Below are 16,646 nucleotides of genomic sequence, written 5' to 3'. Positions count from 1 at the left end.
CATTTGTTCTCTAGGCTTCCTTAACTTGTTAATCTCACTCCAAAACTTTTTCTTATTTTCAACAAAATTTGTTGATAACATCTCACCCACTCTCTCATTTGCTCTCTTTTTACATTGCTTCACCACTCTCTTAACCTCTCTCTTTTTCTCCATATACTCTTCCCTCCTTGCATCACTTCTACTTTGTAAAAACTTCTCATATGCTAACTTTTTCTCCCTTACTACTCTCTTTACATCATCATTCCACCAATCGCTCCTCTTCCCTTTCGCACCCACTTTCCTGTAACCACAAACTTCTGCTGAACACTCTAACACTACATTTTTAAACCTACCCCATACCTCTTCGACCCCATTGCCTATGCTCTCATTAGCCCATCTATCCTCCAATAGCTGTTTATATCTTTCCCTAACTGCCTCCTCTTTTAGTTTATAAACCTTCACCTCTCTCTTCCCTGATGCTTCTATTCTCCTTGTATCCCATCTACCTTTTACTCTCAGTGTAGCTACAACTAGAAAGTGATCTGATATATCTGTGGCCCCTCTATAAACATGTACATCCTGAAGTCTACTCAACAGTCTTTTATCTACCAATACATAATCCAACAAACTACTGTCATTTCGCCCTACATCATATCTTGTATACTTATTTATCCTCTTTTTCTTAAAATATGTATTACCTATAACTAAACCCCTTTCTATACAAAGTTCAATCAAAGGGCTCCCATTATCATTTACACCTGGCACCCCAAACTTACCTACCACACCCTCTCTAAAAGTTTCTCCTACTTTAGCATTCAGGTCCCCTACCACAATTACTCTCTCACTTGGTTCAAAGGCTCCTATACATTCACTTAACATCTCCCAAAATCTCTCTCTCTCCTCTGCATTCCTCTCTTCTCCAGGTGCATACACACTTATTATGACCCACTTCTCGCATCCAGCCTTTACTTTAATCCACATAATTCTTGCATTTACACATTCATATTCTCTTTTCTCCTTCCATAACTGATCATTCAACATTACTGCTACCCCTTCCTTTGCTCTAACTCTCTCAGATACTCCAGATTTAATCCCATTTATTTCCCCCCACCAAAACTCCCCTACCCCCTTCAGCTTTGTTTCGCTTAGGGCCAGGACATCCAACTTCTTTTCATTCATAACATCAGCAATCATCTGTATCTTGTCATCTGCACTACATCCACGCATATTCAAGCATCCCAGTTTTATAAAGTTTTTCTTCTTCTCTTTTTTAGTAAATGTCTACAGGAGAAGGGGTTACTAGCCCATTGCTCCCGGCATTTTAGTCGCCTCATACGACATGCATGGCTTACGGAGGAAAGATTCTTTTCCACTTACCCATGGACAATAGAAGAAATAAAGAAGAACAAGAGCTATGTAGAAAAAGGAGAAAAACCTAGATGTATGTATATATATATGCATGTGCATGTCTGTGAAGTGTGACCAAAGTGTAAGTTGGAGTAGCAAGATATCCCTGTTATCTAGTGTGTTTATGAGACAGAAAAAGACACCAGCAATCCTACCATCATGCAAAACAGTTACAGGTTTCTGTTTCACAGTCATCTGGCAGGACAGTAGTACTTCCCTGGGTGGTTGCTGTCGACCAACCTACTACCTATAGGTAGCCGTACTAGTAGGGCCGAAACCCTGAAAGGGTTAATTAAAATTACATGTATTTTTTAAAAATTAATAGATGAAATTTTCTGTTTACCTGGAGAGAGTTCTGGGGGTCAAACACCCCTGCGGCCCGGTCTGTGACCAGGCCTCATAGTAGATCAGAGCCTGATCAGCCAGGCTGTTACTGCTGGCTGCATGCAATCCAATGTACGAGCCACAGCCTGGCTGGTCAGGTACCGACTTTAGGTGCTTGTCCAGTGCCTGCTTGAAGACAGCCAGGGGTCTATTTGTAATCCCCCTTATGTATGCTGGGAGGCAGTTGAACAGTCTCGTGCCCCTGACACTTCTTGTATTGTCTCTTAACGTGCTATTGACACACCTGCTTTTCATTGAGGGGATGTTGCATCATCTACCGAGTCTTTTGCTTTCGTTGTGAGTGATTTTCATGTGCAAGTTCGGTACTAGTCCCTGTAGGATTTTCCAGGTGTCTATAATCGTGTATCTCTCCCGCCTGTGTTCCAGGGAGTACAGGTTCAGGAACTTCAAGCGCTCCCAGTAACTGAGGTGTTTTATCTCCATTATGCATGCCGTGAAGGTTCTCTGTACATTTTCTAGGTCAGCAATTTCACCTGCCTTGAAAGGTGCTGTTTGTGTGCAGCAATATTCCAGCCTAGATAGAATGAGCGACCTGAACAGTGCCATCATGGGCTTGGCATCCCTAGTTTTGAAGGTTCTCATTATCTATCCTGTCATTTTTCTAGCAGATGCGATTGATACAGTGTTATGGTCCTTGAAGGTGAGATCCTCCAACATGATCACTCCCAGGTCTTTGACATTGGTTTTTCGCTCTATTTTTTGGCCAGAATTTGTTTTGTACTCTCATGAAGTTTTAATTTCCTGATGTTTACCATATTGGAGTAATTGAAATTTCTCATCGTTGAACTTCATATTGTTTTCTGCAGCCCATTGAAAGATTTGGTTGATGTCCGCCTGGAGCCTTGCAGTGTCTGCAATGGAAGACACTGTCATGCAGATTCGGGTGTCATCTGTAAAGGAAGACACGGTGCTGTAGCTGACATCCTTGTCTATGTCAGATATGAGTATGAGAAACAAGATGGGAGCGAGTACTGTGCCTTGTGGAACAGAGCTTTTCACCGTAGCTGCCTCGGACTTTACTCTGTTGACTACTACTCTCTGTGTTCTGTTAGTGAGGAAATTATAGATCTATCGACCAACTTTTCCTGTTATTCCTTTAGCACGCATTTTGTGCGCTATTACGCCATGGTCACACTTCTTAAAGGCTTTTGCAAGGTCTGTATATATTACATCTGCATTCTTTTTGTCTTCTAGTGCATCTAGGACCTTGTCATAGTGATCCAATAGTTGGGACAGACAGGAGCTACCTGCTCTAAACCCATGTTGCTGTGGGTTGTGTAATTGATGGGTATCTAGATGGGTGGCAATCTTGCTTCTTAGGACCCTTTCAAAGATTTTTGTGATATGGGATGTTAGTGCTATCGGTCTGCAGTTCTTTGCTATTGCTTTACTGCCCCCTTTGTGGAGTGGGGCTATGTCTGTTGTTTTTAGTAACTGTGGGACAACCCCCGTATCCATGCTCCCTCTCCATAGGATGGTAAAAGCACGTGATAGGGACTTCTTGCAGTTCTTGATGAACACGGAGTTCCATGAGTCTGGCCCTTGGGCAGAGTGCATGGGCATGTCATTTATCACTTGTTCAAAGTCATTTGGCGTCAGGATAACTTCAAATAGGCTTGTGTTTACCGAATTCTGTGCTCATGAAAAATTCATTTAGATCTTCGACTCTCAGTCTGGTTAGCAGCTTGCTAAAAACTGAGTCATATTGGGACTTGGGTAGCTCACTCATTTCCTTGCTGTCATCTGTGTAGGACCCATCTTGTTTAAGTAGGGGCCCAATACTGGATGTTGTTCTCGACTTTGATTTGGCATAAGAAAAGAAATACTTTGGGTTTCTTTTGATTTCATTTATGGCTTTTAGTTCTTCCCTCGATTCCTGACTCCTATAAGATTCCTTCAGCTTAAGTTCGATGTTTGCTGTTTCTCTGACCAGTGTCTCCCTACGCATTTCAGATATATTGGCCTCTTTTAGCCGCTCTGTTATTCTTTTCCGTCGCCTGTAAAGGGAGCGCCTGTCTCTTTCTATTTTATATCTACTCCTCCTTTATCTTAAAGGAATAAGGCTTGAGCATACATCGAGTGCCACTGAGTTAATCTGTTCTAGGCATAAGTTGGGGTCTGTGTTGCTTAGTCTATCTTCCCAGCTTGTATCATTTAGGACTTGGTTTACTTGGTCCCACTTTATGTTCTTGTTATTGAAGTTGAATTTGGCGAAGGCTCCCTTGTGACTGATCTCAGTTTGTCTGTCTGGGGCTCCGCACATACATGTCTGAACCTCGATTATGTTGTGATCTGAGTATATTATTTTTGATGTGGTGACATTTCGTATCAGATCATCATTCTTAGTGAAGATAAGGTCTAGTGTATTCTCCAGTCTAGTAGGCTCTATTATTTGCTGGTTTAAGTTGAATTTTGTGCAGAGATTTAAAAGCTCGTGTGTGTGTGAGTTCTCATCAGAGCTGCCTCCTGGTGTTATCACTGCAAGAACATTATTTGCTATATTCCTTCATTTTAGGTGCCTCAAGTTGAAATCCCCCAGGAGCAAGATGTTGGTGGCAGGAGCTGGAAGATTTTCCAGACAGTGGTCAATTTTTAACAGCTGTTCCTGGAATTGCTTAGACATTGCATCCAGAGGCTTGTAGAGTACCACAATGGCTAGGTTTTGGTTCTCGATCTTTACTGCTAAAACTTCCACTACATCATTTGAGGCATTAAGCAGTTCTGTGCAAATAAGTGACTCTGCGATATACAGGCCAAACACCCCCCCCCCCCCACCTTTTGCCTGTTCACTCTGTCACATCTGTATAGGTTGTAACCTGGGATCCATATTTCATTGTCCAAGTGATCCTTTATGTGGGTCTCTGTGAAAGCCGCAAAAATTGCATTTGCCTCTGCAAGCAGTCCACGGATGAAAGGTATTTTGTTGTTCATTGCTGGCTTTAGACCCTGTATATTTGCAAAGAAGAATGTCATCGGACTGGTGGTATTGGTGGTACTGTGATAATATAAATAAAATAATCTGACAGAGATCAGCCCTGAACTTGTACTCTATACTTTATCTTTTCTATTCAGTAACACTGAAAATCATGGGTTACTGCTGAAATCAAACCATGGTCTCTAGCAAGGAGTCCTTGCTGCCAGTTGCATCACAAACAAGTACTGTTTACCTGGAGTTTACCTGGAGAGAGTTCCGGGGGTCAACGCCCCTGTGGCCCTATCTGTGACCAGGCCTCATGGTGGATCAGAGCCTGATCAACCAGGCTGTTACTGCTGGCTGCATGCAATCCAACGTACAAACCACAGCCCGGCTGGTCAGGTACCGACTTTAGGTGCTTGTCCAGTGCCTGCTTGAAGACAGCCAGGGGTCTATTGGTAATCCCCCTTATGTATGCTGGGAGGCAGTTAAACAGTCGCAGGCCCCTGACACTTATTGTATTGTCTCTTAATGTGTTAGTGACACCCCTGCTTTTCATATAAGCACAGAATGGACACTGGATTTTCACCTGAAACCACTCAAGGTTGGTCCCCACTGATAGTCAGTAGCCACGTTCGACTCACTTCGTATCAGATGGGTGTCTGCAAATCAGCATTTGACATTACTGTAGTTTTCCTGATTTTCATCTTGTTGCATTCACATACAGTTTCTGTTTATGCTGGTAGGTTAGTTATGGTACAGCAGCCCATGGTGCCAGTCATTATGGGTAATTGGTTCTAAAGTGCCTATGTGATAAGTACAGAATATAGTAGATCAGTAACCTGCTATATTGTGCTTCATTAAGATATGAAGATTATAGGGTAATTATTTAGGCTGACTGAACTTGCATATTCGTACAACCAAAATATGCTGTACAGTGAAACCCTGGGTTTTGGCTGCCCTGGGAATCGGCTGCTTCAGGTTTCGCCCACTTTTTTCGGCCAAATTTTGTCCCGCATTTCGGCCATTTCCCCGGGTTTCGGCTGGTGTACCAGACCTGTTCGCCCTTGCACGCCTGCCCGCGCAGGCGTCATCAGCCAGTCTACCGTTGTTAATCCTTGAGTGAGTATTACCCTGCGCTCTCATCGTGTCAGCCATCCAGCTAGCCAGCCAGGCAGCCATCCAGCTAGCCAGCCAGGCAACCATCCAGCCAGGCAGCCAGCCAGCCATCTAGCTAGCCATCCAGGCAGCCAGCCAGCCATCCAGCTAGCCAGGCAGTCAGGCAGCCATCCAGCTAGCCATCCAGGCAGCCAGCCAGCTATCCAGCTAGCCAGGCAGTCAGGCAGCCAGCCAGCCATCTAGCAAGGCAGCCAGCCAGCCAGCCAGCCATTAATTGTGACTGTGAAAAGTGTGCAAAATGGAATGAGTTGCAAACTTTTATTAAAAAGTATCAGCCTGACCAAGTTGAAACAAGCTATATCTGCAGCATGTTCAGTGACAGAACCTTGTCCCACTTCAGGGAAATCATAAAGAGCTGCCAGAAACAGAGCACTCTTGACAGTTATTTTGTGAGACAGGGGTCCAGTGACTCTCAAGCTGGTCCTAGTGGCCTTAACCCCTTAACTATCCAAACGAAGATCTATGTTCTCTCGCCCAGTGCTCCGAATGTTTTGAAAAAATAAAAAAAAAATTTTTTTTTTTTTTAATGAGGAAATTTTTTTACATAATGTAAAAAAAAAATCTAAAGTCAGTACTTACCAAGATATAAGGCAATAAAGTTGGCACTTGTCACTCATCTGACAGGAACATGAAGCACTGCCACTTGCAGATGTGTTGCCGATATACCTTTTTATCTCATTTTTTCTAATTTGTATAATTTTTATGTTCTGATAATGACAATTTGTAATAGTTCTTGTGATTTCATAGTTAATCTTTGTTCTGATACTAATATTAGGTACTGAGATAGTGCTCAAATAGTCACAAACACAGTGACAGGTGAACATTTTTACCTACTTTAGTCGATATACATAGTATGTATAGGTCCCAGCAATGTTTTGGATACACTGGTGTATAATAATAATAATAATAATGTTCCCTTGAAGCTTGATGTAAGAGTGTGTCACGTATCACTTCACTCCACTGCTGACAATGATGAGCTTCTTCTTATCTTATCTCTCTGCTAATGGCAGTGGTGACATTTGATGAGTCTTCGCCTTATTTGTTTTCACTCTTACACATAAACACGTCTGTCTGTCTATCTGTCTGCCTGTCTATCTGTCTGTCTGTCTAAGCTTGTCTCAGTGAGCTGCTTATGAACCATCTGGTATTACACATGATCACTATCTACAAACACAGTACATGTATAGCACTTTGTCTGGATTTTTTGGATTATCCAAGGTAATTTACACTATGTAGAATTTTATTTACGTATGTGTTCCTGTGAGATAGAGACAGAGATAGATACAGACAGACGGAGATATAGAGAGCCACCGGCCAGCCAGCCACCGGCCAGCCAACCACCGGCTAGCCAGCTGGCCAACCAGCCTTCCAAAATTACAGTTCCAGAATAGCACTTTGTCTGGATTTTTTGGGTTATCCTAGGTAATTTACACTATGTTTAATTGTATTTACATATGTGTTCTTGTGAGATAGAGACAGAGATAGATACAGACAGACAGACAGAGATAAAGACAGTCAATCAGCCAGCCGTCAGCTAGCAAGCTGGCCAGCCAGCCTGCCGAAATTACAGTTCCAGACTTGTTTCTTTTACTTAGGGCATAGGATATAGGACATTCTGGCAAGATGACACTTTCCTCTTAAAAGGGGAGTGTTAATATGACATGACATTAGTGAATCCTTGGTGTTTGCCGCACTGTTTGCTCTAGCTGGCACTCAATTGAACTGGTGCTCCCACAGGGTACTAAATGGTCCCAGATTTTTTTAATACAGCACACACCAAGGGTTAAGACCCATTCTATGTTGACCAGGCATCTTAGGCCAGTCATGCCAAATTTGGAGGTAGGAAAAATAAAACGTTGATCTACGTTTGGAGTGCTAGTGGTAAGAACATAGATCTACGTTTGGACAGTTAAGGGGTTAAAAGACAAAGAAGGGAAGTAACCCCAGATAAGGACTTGTTCCTAAAGTCTTTATGGAAGGGGATTTCCCTTCCAAACAATAAGTCCTCCCTCTTTCCTCCTCCCTATCTTGCAGATGCCAGCAAGTCTCTTCAATAAAGGTAACTAAATGTTATTTTAAATGTTTATTAAATTTTAATTTATCTATATTATATATGTATATGTATTTATCTGTGTTGTGTGCATGTAAAACTATAGTTATTAATTAAAAAATGTAGTTTTTGTGAACATTTTTGTGGGTCTGGAACGGATTAATTTTATTTACATTATTTCTTATGGGAAATATTGCTTCGCCTTTTGGCTGTTTCGTGTTTAGGCCTAGCTCCTGGAATGGATTACGGCCAAAACTCGGGGTTTCACTGTACTTCAGTGTGTTGGATTTAAATTGCAAGCTCTAAAAGTAAGAAGTGAGGTGCTAAATGATGCTTTTGTTACTTTTTCTTTATACTTTTCATAGAGAACATCATTTCTTGCCATTAAATGCTGTTTCACCCACTCTTCATCAGTCTCCATTTTTATGCCAATTGTAGACAATAGTAACTACATGTGTGAACTCATGGATACAGCCTTACACTTCGCTGAGGGACATTTGACCATAGTTTTTTTTTTTTAACAGCATATACACTGTAGTCACTTTGATTCTTACTTTGAGAAAAAGAAAAACTGAGATACAATAAAAAACTATAACTTCATTCACTTGATGACCTGAATTTCTTTCTTTCTTTCAACATACCAGCCGTATCCCACTGAGGTGGGGTGGCTCAAAAGGAAAAAAGGTGTCTCCTTTTAAATTTAGTAATATATACAAGAGAAGGGGTTACTAGCCCCTTGCTCCTGGCATTTTAGTCGCCTCTTACGACACACATGGCTTACGGAGGAAGAATTCTGTTCCACTTCCCCATGGATATTATTATTATAATCAAGGGGAAGCGCTAAACCCGGAGGATTTTCCCCATGGATAATGACCTGAATTATTTAGGCATAAAACAATACTGTATATAACAAGTGTTTTTCACATAGGAACTTGTGATGCTGATAGATTTCTTTTTAAAAACTAATTCAAGCAACAATGAAAAAGAATATTAATGGCCAAACTTGATAGAAAGGAACCTATAAAAAATACGTCTCTTTTTTGAAATATTTTGGAGTATTATGTATTCATTATTAGTGGATATTTTTAGGTTTTGATGGCCATTCACACACACTAGTACACAGTGTACGTAAGAAATTGCTGTTGTTATTGTACCTAGCGAAAGTGCTAAATCTGTAGGGGGTCATACAATGCTTGAGGAATGGGAGGCAATCAAGTATGATCCAGGAAGAGAATATATCAAGACCCTTGCCAACATCAAGGAACTTACCTTGAAGGATATAATAGAACCATTATCTGCGAATGCACTCTTGATCCAAGGAATTGAATCATACATGATTACCTCATGTTTCCCAGATTTTAAATGTCCCAATAATTGTTAATACCGTATATTAAACAAGCGCTAATTCCAAATGTGTTATGCAGTAGACCGAATGAAAATATACTGCATGTAATGTTGCAACCAATAATGCATATTGTTTTTCTAGGATGAAGAGGAAGTTGTGCCTGCAGCAGCCACTGAAGAAGTCACTCCTACACAGTGAGCTTCCCTCTAGTAATACTTGTGAACCATGGTGACCAAAGTCCCCTCCTTTAAGTCAGGGTTCACATGCTGATTTGATAGTGAGAGGAAACTGTAGCAGTCAGTACAGGGAAATTCTTTAAGTGATAAAGTGCTTTGTGGAGATGCTTGATCTTCAATATGCAGACTTATCGTAGTTAAGTATGCTGTTACTGCAAATAATGACTGGATTTTCTCTGTGGTGCATATAGAATCCACAGTAGAAAACTTTGACAGAAATACACTGGAATTTTCTCAAAAAAAAAAAAGAAAAAATATTGGAATAATTAATGTAACTGAAAAAGCTTGATAAAGGATGTTTCTGTCCACTACAGTCTGTTTATATGCATTCCATGTCAGTCCAAATAGTTATGTTAATTCACTTATGGGATGCATGTGAACAAGTGAAACTGCAACTGCTTTTGATACATGGTAAACCTAGCAAATAGTTTGTGTACATAGGTAATATTGAACATGTTTGCTTTTTCCTCCTACAGTAGAAGATCTGTGTAATATTTTTTATTTGAAGAACATTTATAATCCACCATCAATACTCAATGTTCAAGGTACAGTTTCTACAGCAGCAGTATGCACAGCTGACCATTTCCCTGAGAACCTAGCTTAATCCAGTGGAAAATTTTGTTTACAATATACAGATACCTTTCTTTCTAATCAGTATGTCTGAAAAAGCAATAATCCACAAAGTTACCTTGAAGGGAAAGTATCCATGTTGATGAAAGAGTGTACAATGTTTAGAGCTGCATTTGGCTCTTCATGATGAGCCTCTTTAAAAAGTTTTTGAAAATATTAAAGCATAGCTATTGATTTGTGGCACGCTTAACAAATTTGTGCTGTAGACAGCTAAACTGGTCTCGATATACATTTATTGATTTAACATTCATGTATAAAATTGCTTCTACTGTTGCAGTGGACAAGCTAAGCAAAAGTTATTATTCCAAGTTTTGTTACTTTTCAAAAGTAGTAATGAGTCGTAAATTTAGGGTACTTGTGGAAATAGTTTTAGGCTTTAACTATTCCTTGAATCTTCCATACACAATATCAAAGGCTTGAATGTGTTGATATACATATGCAAGTTTCATGAAAATGCTTCATTCCTTCACACCACTCCACTTGTGTCTATAACACTGAGGAAAGGTGCCTCTAGTTACTTGTGTGTTTGGTGGCACTTATTGAAGCTGTGCCTCAATGAACTGAACACCTCACTTGATATTTTAAGAAGCAACTGAGAAGATTCCAACTTAAAATTCATCGTATTACTTTGGGGCAAGAAATATAGCAATGAACTGCCTTCTTGATGGAGTGGATAGTGATTCTTTTACTAACGAGTATTGATTTTGATGATTATAGAGTAATTTTTTTTAATTGCTTAAAGATCTTGAATGAAGGTTCCTCTGGTGCCATGTTCTTTCAGTATCTGTATGACTTCTGCTTTCCTTAGTCAAGGTACATTCTGTGATGTAAATGTCTGAGACAGCATTGAATTTTAATTTTTTTTAATAACTACATTTTAGACATGAATGTAGAAATACAGTAGTAACTTTTATCAAAGGTAATTTAAGAGTGAAGTGATTAAGGAGACAGAAGTTACATAGGTATGGTACTATGGATGTAGAAACAAGGTATCATTTTTTTGAAACTGTGAGGATCAAATCTACATTAGTACCATTTGAATATTGCTTTATCATGGACATAGAAACAATGTCTTGACAGCTCTGATGTACTGTGTTAATATTAAATTACCCAATTTTAATTTGACCTTGTGTATTGCTTTAGGGTTCAGGTCTATGAAGCTGTTGTCACTTCCCTTCACTGTGTTTTGCATCAGACATCAAGTATTCTGTGTCATTATAATGAAATAGTAAATAAAATGAAAGAGCAGTATTATTATTCCTAGCACAATTTTTCCATTTTGAAACTGAAGGCATCGTTCCTCGCTAAACATGTCAAAGTCAAAATTTACTTCTTTGCTTAGTATACGATGTGTAGTTTACGTATACAGTGGACCCCCGGTTAACGAACTTTTTTCATTCCAGTAGTATGTTCAGGTGCCAGTACTGACCGAATTTTTTCCCATAAGGAATATTGTGAAGTAGATTAGTCCATTTCAGACCCCCAAACATACACGTACAAACGCACTTACATAAATACACTTACATAATTGGTCGCATTTGGAGGTGATCGTTAAGCGGGGGTCCACTGTAGTAAAATATCGTTAAGCACAAAGAAAACCACTAACATGCATAAGCATTTTGGGTCATACAGAGACCTAGTTCCTCCATAATAGTACTGGCAACTACCAAGGGCAATATGGTATCATAAATAATCATATTTGAAAGTCAAACCCCTCAAGGGAGTTCCTTGATGCTAGTGAGGGGCTCTTGATCTAGGGAATTGGATCTGCTCCGGTTCCCTGAATTGAGTCTGAATACCTTCCATCTTTCCTCCACATGTGCTGTATAATCCTACGGGTTTAGCACTCCCCCATGATCATAATAATTGAAAAAAAAAAAGTTATTCATAGCAAAGCACTAAACCTGTAGGAGTTGTAAAATGCCTGGAGAATGGGAGGCAATAATGTTTGATCTGAGAAAAGTGAGGCTAGTTCCAAATCCTTTGATCAAAAGCCCTTAACCAGTATCAGCAAGTTTGCAAATCCTGTCATTTTAAAATACCATGATTGGTTTTTAATAGAATATTGCAAGTGAGGTGCATGGATATTCATGAATGTCTCTTGATCCAAGGATTTGAAGCTAGTATCCCTATCCACTGATCAAACCTTATTGCCTCCCATTCTCCAGGCATTTTACAACTATGAGTTTAGTATTTCTCCACAAGTTTAATAACAAACTATATTTTTTCCAAGTACTGCCAGTTACAGTTGGTCCATAACAGTACAACAGTAGTCATTGCTAAGTCAACGTATGACCCTTACAGACCTAGTGCTTTAAGCATCAATATAATGATATGGTGCATAATTATATTAAATATTTTTTATTTTACTAACACATCAGCCATTTTCCAGCAAGGCAGGGTGACCCAAAATAGAAGAAACGTTTTCATCATCATTGACTCCATCACTATCTTGCCAGAGGTTTGCCTACACAGCAGTTCAAAAACTGCAATATATCGCCACCCCTCCTTCAGAGCACAGGCATTGTACTTCCCATCTCCAGGACTCAAGTCTGGCTAACCAGTTTCACTGAATCCCTTCATAAATGTTACTTTGCTCACACACCAATAGCATGTCAAATCATAAAATCCATTTGCCTCCACTCCTTACATGCTCACACATGCAGGTTAGGAGTGTATGAGCACGTTAGGGCGACCCCTACCCCATCTTCCACCACAGATTTATATGCCCTTCAAGTCATTCTATTTTGTTCACTCCTCTCTAAATGTCAAAACCACCTCAACAACCCCTCCTCAGCCCTCTGGATAATAATTTAAAAAACCCACACCACCTAATCTCCAAACTACAAATTCTCTGCATAATATTCACACCACACAATGCCTGTAGCCTTCTTGTTGCAACATTTGCCACCCATGCTTCACATCCATATAAGAGCATTGGAACCACTATATTTTCATACATTTCCCCTCTTTGCTTCCATGGATAACATGCTTTTTCTCCACAGACTTGCTTCGTCTTTCAAAGACCCATCTACTGACAAGTCCACTATGAAATATCTGAATACTGTGGAATCTCGGTACGCACACAGCTCCTTACTCGAACAAAGCTTGGCACTCAACCAAACAAACACGACCTGCCAGAACTTTGCTATAAACTATTTCATGTTTCTTCTCATTTTTTGATGTTTTTTTTTTTATATCTGTATAAATAAGTCACCATGGGGCTTACAAAGATTAGTGATAACAGCCAACCAAAAACAAAACTGGTTGGGAAGAATTCATTTGATGCTCTATTGGATCAGCACTCATACAGCCTTCTAGAATGAATTAAGTGAGTACCAAGGTTCCACTGTACATTCACTTCCTCCATACTCCCTCCAATTTGATATCCAATCTTTCATTACCTAAATTTTTATCCTCATCACCTTGCTTTCCTGTGTTCACTTTTAATTTCCTCCTTTTACATTGCCTCCCAAACTCATCCACCAACCTTTGCAACTTCTCTTCGGAATCTCCCAGAAGCACAGTGTCTTCAGCAAAAAGCAACTATGACAATTCCCACTTTTTTGTTAGATTCTTTATCTTTTAATCCCACTTCTCTTACAACCTCATCTATAAATATATTGAACAGCCATGGTGACATCATGCATTTCTAAGGCCTACTTTTACTGGGAAATAATCTCCCTTTCCTACATACTCCAACCTGAGTCTCACTATCCTCATATAAGATTCTTAACTCTACCTATCCATACACTTGCAACATCTGCCACATTGCACCCCTATCCATCCATTGATATGCCTTTTCCAAATTCATAAATGCAACAAAAACTGCTTTACCCTTATCTAAATACTGTTCACTTATATGCTTCACTGTCAACACTTGGTCAACACACCCCATCCCCTTCTTAAAGTCTCCTTGATAATCTGTGATCATGCTCTCCGTCTTACTTTTAATTCTTTCTATAATAGGAAAGAGTAAGGTTATGAGGATAACAAAAAGATTAGGTAATGAAAGATTGGATATCAAATTGGAGGGAGGAGGTGAATGTATTCAGATATTTAGGAGTGGACGTGTCAGCAGATGGGTCTATGAAGGATGAGGTGAATCACAGAATTGATGAGGAGAACAGGGTGAGTGGTGCACTTAGGAGTCTGTGGAGACAAAAAACTTTTTCCGTGAAAGCAAAGAGGGGAATGTATGAGAGTATAGTTGTCCCAACACTCTTGTATGGGTGTGAAGCATGGGTGATAAATGTTGCAACGAGGAGAAGGCTGGAGGCTGTGGAGATGTCATGTCTGAGGCCAATGTGTGGTGTGAATATAATGCAGAGAATTCATAGTTTGGAAATTAGGAGAAGGTGTGGGATTACCAAAACTATTGTCTGGAGGGCTGAGGAGGGGTTGTTGAGGTGATTCAGACATGTAGAGAGAATGGAACAAAACAGAATGACTTTAAGAGTGTATAAATCTGTAGTAGAAGGAAGGCAGAGTAGGAGTCGGCCTAGGAAGGGTTGGAGGGAGGGTGGGTAAAGGAGGTTTTGTGTGCAAGGGGCTTGGACTTCCAGCAAGCATGCATGAGTGTATTTGATAGGAGTGAATGGAGACGAATGGTTTTTAATACTTGACGTGCTGTTGGAGTTTGAGCAAAGTAACATTTATGAAGGGATTCAGGGAAACCGGCAGGCCAGACTTGAATCCTGGAGATGGGAAGTACAGTGTCTGCACTCTGAAGGAGGGGTGTTAATGTTGCAGTTTTATAACTGCAATGTAAAGCACCCCTCTGGCAAGACTGATGGAGTGAATGATGATGAAAGTTTTTCTTTTTCGGGCCACCCTGCCTTGGTGGGAATCGGCCAATGTGTTAATAAATAAATAAATAAATAAAATAAGTCTACCATACACTTTACCAGGTACACTCAACAGGCTTATTATCCTATAATTTTCCACTCTTTTTTGTCCCCTTTGCCTTTATACAAAGGAACTAAGCATGCTAAGACTAACCTACCCCTTACTGCACCTACCAAAACAAAGCTACATGTGGCCACCCTCACGAATTTATTTCACAACAGTACGCTTAACCAATAAGTTTTGCCAACCTTCAAACAACAGAAGAAGAGGGATCCAACTTATGTAAGGGATGTGTTTCTGAAAAACATTTGTAACTCAGATGTTCAGAACTTGGGTATATATTGGAAAAAGGTGACATGTTATAACACAAGCCAACAAAATTTAACTTTTATTGGTTGTTTTAACTAAATTGGTTTTTTTTACTAAAGTGGTTGTTTTAACTAACTTTGATGCACTGATCATGAATCTGAGTTTAGTCTTTATCAAGTAAGGTTTTTTGAAATCATGATTAATATTTTGGCTATTTAAGTCTGATGAACCTAACAATCATAGGTATTATATACGTATATAGCTATTAAATGTACTTCATGCAGTGAAAAAATTAATCTTAACATAAATTCATTATGTACGGTATGTATATATATGCATAAAAATAAATTTCCATACAGTCATACAAACATTACATCATAGTTTTAATTTTTTTTTCTGCTTATGTTCAATACTGCTTCCCTACACCAGTGTCCAGCAGTAGTTGGCCATCACACTTACTGCCACATTTTCCTGAGATCTCCATGATGGGTATGTTTGGTGAAACCTTTCACTGTCAGGTTTTTTTTCACAAACTACATACTGAAGCAAAACTAAATTAAAATATGAATTTATTCAGAAAGTTTTTTTTAAAACATGAACTGAAAACTTTCTTGCTGCCAGTATAATCAGAGATGTGTTCCTAAAATATAATATTTCATATATAATTAAATAATGTTTTCAATGATGAAATTAAAAATGTGTAGTACCTAAATGAGTACCCTCTTCCCTTCTCTCCCTCTACCCCGCTTCCTTCTCATGCCCTGCCTCCCACTCATTTCTGCCCTCCCATCATATAAGAATATTAGAACATTGTAATAGGCTTACTGGCTCTTGCTAGGCAGGTCAAACTCACACCTAACCACACCTACTAGGGTACTTGTTCGATCTGTTTTAAACTACATACCCTTAAGATGTAATTTATCCCCATTACTACTACTGTACTATATACTACTACTCCCTCAAAATTCCTCTTGGATCCATTATCCAGGTAGTATATGACCCCAATGGGTTTAGTGCTTCACCAGAATAATAATCTAAATAACACTATTTCTGAATTTAAAAAATTGCCCCTTTCTTTCCATAATTGTTCATTCAGTACAGAAAAATACTTCATCTTTCATTTTATGATAAATCCTTCCCATTCAAATTCTCATACCACCATTAACTTTTGTTTGATGCTTCTTGCCTCTGCCACTGGCTTCCCTCCTCCATGTGTCATGCTTCTTACCTCTGCCACTGGCTTCCCTCCATGTGTCATGCTTCTTACCTCTGCCACTGGCTTCCCTCCTCCATGTGTCATGCTTCTTACCTCTGCCACTGGCTTCCCTCCATGTGTCATGCTTC

At 39.6% G+C, this 16,646-nt stretch overlaps 1 protein-coding gene across 1 annotated transcript in view; it reads left to right on the top strand.

Moving 5' to 3' along the window:
* Positions 1-11,388, top strand: part of LOC128684398 (axoneme-associated protein mst101(2)) — a 182,681-nt gene extending 171,293 nt beyond the window's left edge. Inside the window, exon 9 of the mRNA XM_070098198.1 lies at positions 9,421-11,388. Within this exon, the coding sequence (XP_069954299.1) occupies positions 9,421-9,477 (57 nt within the window). The 3' untranslated portion in view covers positions 9,478-11,388. The remainder of the gene's footprint in view (positions 1-9,420) is intronic.
* The last annotated feature ends 5,258 nt before the right edge of the window (positions 11,389-16,646 follow it).

This window comes from Cherax quadricarinatus, chromosome 4, assembly GCF_038502225.1.
Source record: "Cherax quadricarinatus isolate ZL_2023a chromosome 4, ASM3850222v1, whole genome shotgun sequence".
Classification (NCBI taxonomy): Eukaryota; Metazoa; Arthropoda; class Malacostraca; order Decapoda; family Parastacidae; genus Cherax; species Cherax quadricarinatus.
Note: the sequence above shows the minus strand (reverse complement) of the source record. Positions and strands in the feature narration are given on the sequence as shown.